This window comes from Trachymyrmex septentrionalis, unplaced genomic scaffold, assembly GCF_001594115.1.
Source record: "Trachymyrmex septentrionalis isolate Tsep2-gDNA-1 unplaced genomic scaffold, Tsep1.0 scaffold14, whole genome shotgun sequence".
Classification (NCBI taxonomy): domain Eukaryota; kingdom Metazoa; phylum Arthropoda; class Insecta; order Hymenoptera; family Formicidae; genus Trachymyrmex; species Trachymyrmex septentrionalis.
This window is the reverse complement of record NW_017304543.1, coordinates 479,467-487,809: the sequence shown is the minus strand read 5'-3', so window position 1 is coordinate 487,809 and position 8,343 is coordinate 479,467. Positions and strand designations below refer to the sequence as shown.

Below are 8,343 nucleotides of genomic sequence, written 5' to 3'. Positions count from 1 at the left end.
TTCGAACACCCGAAATGATCGAAAAAGTATGTAATTTTGTTGCAAACGATCGCAATGCGTCACTAAAAATGATGGAGGAGGCTTTAAATATCAATAGAGAAACGATTCGAACCATATTACATGAAGATTTGGGTAAAACAAAGGTTTGTGCGAAGTTTGTTCCACACACATTAAGAAGCGATCAGTTTTGCGTTAAATTTAATCACTGCTCTTTGTTCCATATTAAAATTTCTACCTCGACCAAAATCTTATTTAACATGAACTGTGATGTCTTCGTTATATGTCAACCAAAATGAATGAAACTTTGATAGATGATAGGGAAATGTTAAACCTTTCAAATGTATGTTTGAACGCACAGATGTTGCCACTGGTTGCTGAGATGTGGTTCGTGTCCGGGAACATATTTGTCGCACTGTGTGTGTGTGTATATATATATATATATATATTGTGAATAAAATGATGTGTGTCTTAAATATATCATGCGTCGAAATTATTATATCTATTTATTGAAAGTTTATCTGTTAATCGATTAAATTATCTGCCTCCAAAATCAACAATACATATCGAGCGTAACGTAAATTTTCAGTTCTCGTTTGTCGCTTGGGATAAATGGGTCTGTTGCCTAATGTAGATTAATTTCAATTTCCGGTTCAACTTACCTTTATCTTTTACAAATTTTTAAAACTACAAAAGATATAGAGTTAGTTGTGAATCGAGATTAAAATTAAACCACACTGTGTGGTAGAAACAGAAACAGTTAAATAATATTGAAACAATTACTCGTCAAGTGTATCAATCGTTTTAGCAAATCAGGATAATTTCTCTACTTATTTTATTTCTTAAAAAATATATATATCACGTAGCTACAACTTGGGTCTCGAGGTGAGAAAGCGGAGAACATAAAATGAGAGAGGCGCACATTTAAAACAAATATCTATCGATTCGAAATGAAAAAAAGAATCCTAACCTAAAGCAAAAGCATATGTTTGGAAACGAGCAGTTTTAATTTTAATCTAAACGGAGAAAGAGGGATAAATAAAACGTGCTTGTGAGGGCAGATTTCTGTTATTTTTAAATGACAGGAAAACTCGGAACGTTACTGTCAATATTGATATGTGACAACCGATACTCGGCGTTTTGCTGTTGCGTGAATCAGATCGTTGATCGAATGACATGTTAAACAGGCATTCGAAGGATGAAATGATACCTGTCGGAATGCCGAGCTCCTTCGAACCTCTGCCGAAACCCTTGATGATGGTTCCGCACACGAAGCATGGCAAGATCTTGCTGCCCATAACAGTTGTTTATTTCAGATGTTTATTTTCGATCTACACTGTTCTACGCTTAATTCGCGAAAGAAAGCGGCAGAGATAAACATCACGACAATAAGTAATAATATGACGTGGCATATCCTCGTTGATAGCTCATATCAATACGTGATGCAATGTTGACATTGCCAATAAATTCCGTTCTCTCTCTCTCTCTCTCTCTCTCTCTCTCTCTCTCTCTGTCTTCAGAATAATAAATCTAGGATTTGCCTCGAGACTCTCAGCGAGATCGAGCTTTCTTCTTCTGCAATATCTCCTCAATCTTTTTTAATGTTTTAATTTTTCACATTTCGTAAACACAATAAAAATAAATATAGAGAGATTATCATAAAAATAGTAGTTTGTCCACAAACATTTGCTTTAACAACTTTATATTAAGCATATGAAGACACATTATTTGTCTCTTCGAAATATAGAAATATTTCAATTGTATCTTTGTGCTCCGCTCCTACGTTAACTTCGAAACATCTTTTTAATCAATTAAGGCCCAGCTCCACTAATGTAAAATTAGCTTGAATCTCGATTTATCTTTTTAATTTTTAGAATTAGGAAAACATAAAACAGTAAATTGAACCGAGACTGAAGTTAATCTTACATGATGAAATGGAATCAGATCTGAGTATCTGAGATGATGGTATCAGGCTTGTTCTTTTTAGCGAAACTTCTTGCATTGTTCATCTTTTCTTGGTTTTTTTTCTTCAACATGGAGGAAAAAAGAGGAAAGTTTTTAAACTGTGCAAGAAATACAGTTGCAAAGAACAAACTTATTGCTAAAGCGATAAAGAATATTAGAATTTTCTTCTAATTTCCTTTTTGTTTTCTATAAATGTTATAAAAATTGTCAGCCATTTACATATTGCGTCGTAGGAAATATTGTAATACGTTTAAGAATAAAAATTTTGTTATTTAATAGTTTCTTGTAGCTATTCGATATCGAATGTTTCATAAATTCATACAAAGAACGTTTCTCGTAAGAATGCTTCTGCTCTTTTCTCTTAATCCTCTTTATTTACTATAAAACTATGTTTTTAACAAATTGCAGATACGTGTACGAAATATTATCGCTCGAATTCAATTCGATCGCTCGAACGACATCCAAATAGAACGGACGTTGCTCATATCCACAGAGAGCAATGAATTTTCCTTCTTGTGAAATGATGCGCTCCATATAATGTTCGGCATAAGGATAGTTAAAATTAATATAAATTAATTTAAATGTGTTATCTCCGTTACAACCGAGAACTCATAATGTCTTCAGTGAAATTATGTCTGTAAAAATTTATCTGTTACTGATATTTTTTTCTCTATGTGATACTGATTTCTCTTTACTCCATTCCCTCTCAATTCAAATTGCGACATTTACAATATTGCCACTGTGTATGCATTTACATAGAGATCTTTCCCAGATAACAATGTTTAAAATCATAAGACGTCTTTAAAGTGGCTTTTAGACGATCAATATATTATTGCACAATATTTGATATTGTATATGTTATATCTAGAGGCCACTTAAGACGGTTTTCACAAAGAAGTCTTTGAGACTTTTATTCTTTTACTTGATTATTTGGAGATTATCTATCAGATAAAGATTCGGCTATCAGATTGTTTTGAATTATTTAAGAGAGGTATCAAAATAATTATATATTAATATTGAACGGCTAAGGGTCGTTTAAGACGGTTCTTATAAAGATGTCTTTAAGACTTAAGTTTTTCTTTGATTTTGAACTTTGTATTATCTGGGTTCTCTTTTAGAGTTGTATATACGTATTGCGCGCATCTGTCAAAAGTGATTACATATACGTACAATTATAAATTCGCTCGAAAAAATTAAATAAAATCTACGTATAATTAAAAAATAAAATGATAAATTTTTCCTCTAAATTTTTGTTGATAAATTCGTAAACGTTACAGAAATTCCGTATATCTAGAAAGAAAATAAAAGAGAAATAAAATAATGAAAAAGAGTGCGTTAAATCTTTCTAACACGACGCTCATCGAGACGAGCGTGTCTTTGGAACTGAAAATGAAAAATGCGCGTTTAAAAATAATTGTATTATTTACACGATATATGCAGGTACATGAAATGCAAACTGCGCACGAGGTCTCACATAAGTGGATTTCAATCGAGGACTCTTGAATGCGCTCAATCTCGAAAACCACGAACAGAAAAACTTTTTTTAATCCTATATTAATGTTCAGTCGAGATACCTCCTGACTCCGATTTCCTCCAATTACTCCTGACTCGAATGTAAAGATTAAAATCTGTGTAATTTCGACGTAACATATAATATCACATAATAATATCCACTGCAGACGCGCAAGAAAAAAAAAGATCCGCGTATCTTGTTTAAAAATCTCTATCAGATCGAGATTGGTATAATTTAGTGTTTAATTATGAATGTTTCTATAATGCCTTACGCATAATACGTATGAAAAAACTCTCACGGTACCATGCAAGATTTAACGTCTTTATTACATTTTTTTTTTAACGATCCGGCAATTCTATATTCTCTTAATAACAGCGTTATTGTTATTAATAGTAATATTATTATTACGATTATTTTTTCCTTTTCCGATCCTCTATAATTCGATTTAAGCTTTTGCAGGCGTACACATTCACATCCGCGAAGACTATCTGATTCGATGTCTTTTCGAATTACTGCATGCGGCATATAAGAATTCTCTCTCTCTCTCTCTCTATCTCTCCCCTTCTCCCTTTCTTTCTCTCTGACACGTGACGATATATTTTTTTTTATTTATTATCGATCTAATTTGGGAAAAACGTAGATTTTCGGATAGACTAAACGAATTCAAGGCATTTTGCCACATGTACCAGCTACTACATTATTACTATTACCCTATTTTCGTCATTATTCATTACTATATAAAAATAATACAATAACTATATATAATAATTATAATGATATTTATATCACTAATTAATGCTCAATTAGCTGAAATGGCCATTCCTCTCTTTTGAATAGGAATAATTAATAAGTAAATAATTTTAGAAATCTATCTTCGTAGTTTTAATTTCTAATATTTAATATAAGTGCTTATCTTATCTATGTTCAACAAGGTATCCTCGATTATTAACGTAACAACCTGCCAGCAGCGCAAGGACTAAATTGTATTGTATCCTTCCTTCTCCTTCTCTTCTTTTATTCTTCTCTCTTCTATCTCTGGGCCGCAACAGTATAATCTTTCAATTAATCTCAAGATCAATGAGTTAACAACACAACATGTTATGCAAGCGTTACTGAAATTCTGTAATATCGATTATATTTGGCAAAGCGACATGTAAACTCGCTGCTTAATCTTGCTGTTCATAATATATGTATAGGCCCCACATGGAGGCATTCTTTTTTTTCCACAGGCATCTAGGCACAACAGATATAAAAGTAGTACACTCAGAAGTATCCAGATTTTCTCGTAGCAATCTATTATTTTTAAAATAGCACTATCATATACATCCTAAGATAACGCGCGCCCGCGTGTATTTTTCTTCTTCGTCTTCATTTATTTATGTTTATTCTCTTACTACAACGAGCCTGTAGTGTTAAAGCAAGTACGTATATTTATATATGTATATATCATTTGCACATAAATGGAAACGCCTCATTCGCAAGAATGTTAACACAACAAGCTCGCATAGCGCAGTAATATAGGTTACAACATCGAGAGCACATACGTGTATATCTTCGATCACATTTCCGCATACATATCTCTCATCTGTGTATAAAATCTCTTGTAGAATAGAATAGAACCAAATCCATTACAACCGTAGTATCCACAATTAAATCTCATTTACGTACATTATTCGTATATTATCTTATTGTTGAGACATAGCAGAGGGTAGCACCTCAGAATGCTTCCGATGATGGCGATTCTAATGTATTTAGAGCCTGTTTTGTTTACTACATGCGCGTCTTTTATAATGATACTATTACACATCCTCTTAATCGCAATGTTTTTTTTCCCATAATGAAGAAATAAATACAACGCATTTCTATAAAGAACAAATTTTTTCTGTAAGCTTCTATGAGTACCTATACACTGTGTCTTTGAATCGCATATATGCACGGCGGGATAATAGGATTCTTTTCTTTTCTATTTAAAAAAGCAAATATGATGTGATATATATTGAAATGACAATACATAATTGATTTCGCATAGTGAGACTCTCAGCCAAAATCATTTGCGTTCTTATCGCCGTTTTCCTTCTAGAAAGAAAACTAACTTCCGATGTTGCTACAGCAAAACAGAGGATACATGGGAAGTGGTTGTGGTAGAGACTAGCAATTATTAGGATCTGGCGGTGTAACAAGGTATTCATCGGCGCGTTTGTGGTCGGATAATGCCCGCATTGTGTATGAATCCTGTGGTAAATCGCTCTTTCTTCGTAAAAGCGGTTTCACTTTGTTCACGTTTGTCATTTTTTTCGCCTGTATAACAAAACGCTTATTTAAGATATATCTAAGAATATCAATGCTGATAATGCTTTATATAACAGAGCATTCAAATAAAAAATAACAACGGATATCAATTCATACCTCATTAGCTTTAGCTTCAATTTTCTCCAAGGTAAGCGGAGTTTGATCCGTGTCACCGTCTTCGTCAGGCGGTGAATTATCTATATGTTGAGGTGATGTATAGGAGGTGTTATTCGTTGTGCCTTTATTTGCCACATTGTAGTTTGGATGCCTCATCGCGAGCGCTTCAACGCGCATCCATGCTTCATCTCGATCTTTCATGAGCTTTCGTTCTCTTTGACGTTCCTACAAAGTTTTAAATAAAAATAAATATGATAAGTGCGTTGTTAATGTTTGAATCTTTCTGCAAGATCAAATTAACATATGTAAAGTTATGTTTGAAATTATGAAATTGATTCGTCAAAACATATTTAATATTTTTAAGTAATGCTGAATACAGCTAATTAATTTAATGATTTATTTATACAGCATATACATATTACTGAAAATAAATCTGTTTTCTATAATTGAATTAGTTGTACATTTTTGGAACTTAAAAAAGTGAAATAGTTTTTTGATATTAAGCGAAAACAAGAAAGAAAATTCTAGTGCAGAGAGTCTAGTGCAGGAATAGAAACAGACCTATAAATTGACCTATAAATATACCTGATAGTACTGTGTTGTACATTCGTCGAATACTTTTTGATTCATTTCCATGAAAAGTTTTAGGGCGTTGTAAATTAAACCGTGGATAGTCTTGTTCCAATGGTTGCGGGAGTTCCTATAAAAAGCTGGATACATTATCGGTAAGATAACGGAATAATTGTCCGATATCAAAGACATTATGTATTCATTATTCCAATAGTAGAGAGCTCTTTCCGCCACCTGAAACAAGTGAGCATAAGTTAGATGTCGCACAAAACAAAATAGCAATATTGTATACTTGCCTGGAAATGCGGTGATGATACGCATTTGGCTAATTGCCTGAACAACGGATCCATGACTTTCTGAAATTCAGCTGGCTCAATGACGTCTAAGATCTCTTCAAGCTCATTCAAGAACATAACTTCTTTAGGGGAATGTGTTTTTGGCCAGAATTTTAGCAGATTTCTAATTACGGGTTCCGTCAGCGACGGATCCTTTTCCAGAAATTGAACAACGCAATACGCTAGTTGTGGATGGTATACGGATAATGACTTAGCTTTGTGCAAGGGTAACAAGACTTTTAACAAAAACACCTTATGCTCTTCCTTTAGTGGCAGAGCAAAGCCATTTATAATACTGTAAAGAAAATAAACGCTGATAAATATCTTATAAATTTTTTAACATTGCGCATTATATTTTTATCGAATTTATTATTACCTTCCTAAAATTTCAAGTAGTTCTGCAATACCATTATGATGTTCCGTCTCATAAATAAATCGATAGAAAACGTTATTGATCTGTTTCCTAATGTACGCCCTCAGTCCTAGGAATTTTCCGTAAATCCTATGGAGGGTAGTCTTAAGAAAATCCCTCTCTCTCGGGTCCTCAGAGTCAAATAGCTCCAAAAGCTGCAGCACGAATTTTTGATCTATATAACGTCTTGCTATAGACGGTTGGAAGTCTTGTGACTCCAACAACCGCAAGAAGAATTCATAGACGAGCTGCAAATGTGGCCAAGCCGCTTCCAACGTCGGCTCATCCTCTTCTGGATCAAACTCCGCACCATTAGGATTTGATGACGGGGGTAGCGTCCGGAATAAATTCACGGCGAACTGCAAGGATTTCCGTCATCTGAGTAAAATCTTTCAACTTTATTCTCTCAATGTACCATTATTTAGATTATGTTTCTACACGTATCTCATGTCCTCTTTAAAAATATAAAGGTAATGTAAATGCTAAAAAAGAATATTTATCATATTTTTACATATACCGACTTTATTATGCTCCTTGCTAGCATTATTAATTGCTTTTTCTTTTTTACTCTCATGCAGGTATATTTTTCATTAAGGTCTACATTTTTATATAAAACTAATTTCTTAGCATTTACATAGCTTTGTATTTCTAATCTACAAAAAATTTCATGCATTTCAAACAGTTCATGCTCTTACACATGTACGTCAAATATGTTAGAATGCTGCTCTTACCATGTTCACCGCTTCGGGATATATCGCTTCGGTAATAACATTTTTGTTTTTGGTTACGTACTCGACCATCTCGTGGAGAGCAGTACGCTTTACCTCCTTCCATTTCAAATCCGACAACGGATCGGATTCGAAGTCGAAAAGGACGCAGCATTGTCGTAGCTTCTGTATAAAAAGTTCTTCCCGCTCGTTTACCTGTTGTGTTTCTGGAATCAGATAGCCGGTGATTAATGCCGCCACACTCGGCAGCTTGTACCTTAAGAAGCGAGAATAATATTGCGGCTATTAATCATATTAGTCTACAAGAGAATATCGATGCACTCTAATACGAAGGGATACATTCGAAAGCATCCTTCTTGTGCTATCCACTTCTTTTTCTCGTTTGAATTATTTTGCTACAAATAGCTTTGCTATAAA

General features: G+C 33.6%; 2 protein-coding genes across 4 annotated transcripts in view; both read right to left on the bottom strand.

Moving 5' to 3' along the window:
* LOC108745473 (riboflavin kinase) overlaps positions 1 to 1,432 on the bottom strand; it is a 3,554-nt gene extending 2,122 nt beyond the window's left edge. Inside the window, exon 1 of the mRNA XM_018481643.1 lies at positions 1,208 to 1,432. Within this exon, the coding sequence (XP_018337145.1) occupies positions 1,208 to 1,295 (88 nt within the window). The 5' untranslated portion in view covers positions 1,296 to 1,432. The remainder of the gene's footprint in view (positions 1 to 1,207) is intronic.
* A 3,152-nt stretch (positions 1,433 to 4,584) lies between these two features.
* LOC108745580 (serine/threonine-protein phosphatase 2A 56 kDa regulatory subunit gamma isoform-like) overlaps positions 4,585 to 8,343 on the bottom strand; it is a 25,839-nt gene continuing 22,080 nt past the window's right edge. For 2 of the 3 annotated variants that reach the window (XM_018481809.1, XM_018481808.1), the window contains exons 4-9: positions 7,930 to 8,132; positions 7,163 to 7,557; positions 6,748 to 7,081; positions 6,467 to 6,685; positions 5,882 to 6,106; positions 5,624 to 5,773 (exon numbers count right to left, since the gene is read on the bottom strand). In XM_018481809.1, coding sequence (XP_018337311.1) covers positions 5,624 to 5,773; positions 5,882 to 6,106; positions 6,467 to 6,685; positions 6,748 to 7,081; positions 7,163 to 7,557; positions 7,930 to 8,132 — 1,526 coding nt within the window. Of the gene's footprint in view, positions 5,774 to 5,881; positions 6,107 to 6,466; positions 6,686 to 6,747; positions 7,082 to 7,162; positions 7,558 to 7,929; positions 8,133 to 8,343 lie in introns of all 3 variants that reach the window. The other variant, XM_018481810.1, reaches the window with a different exon arrangement.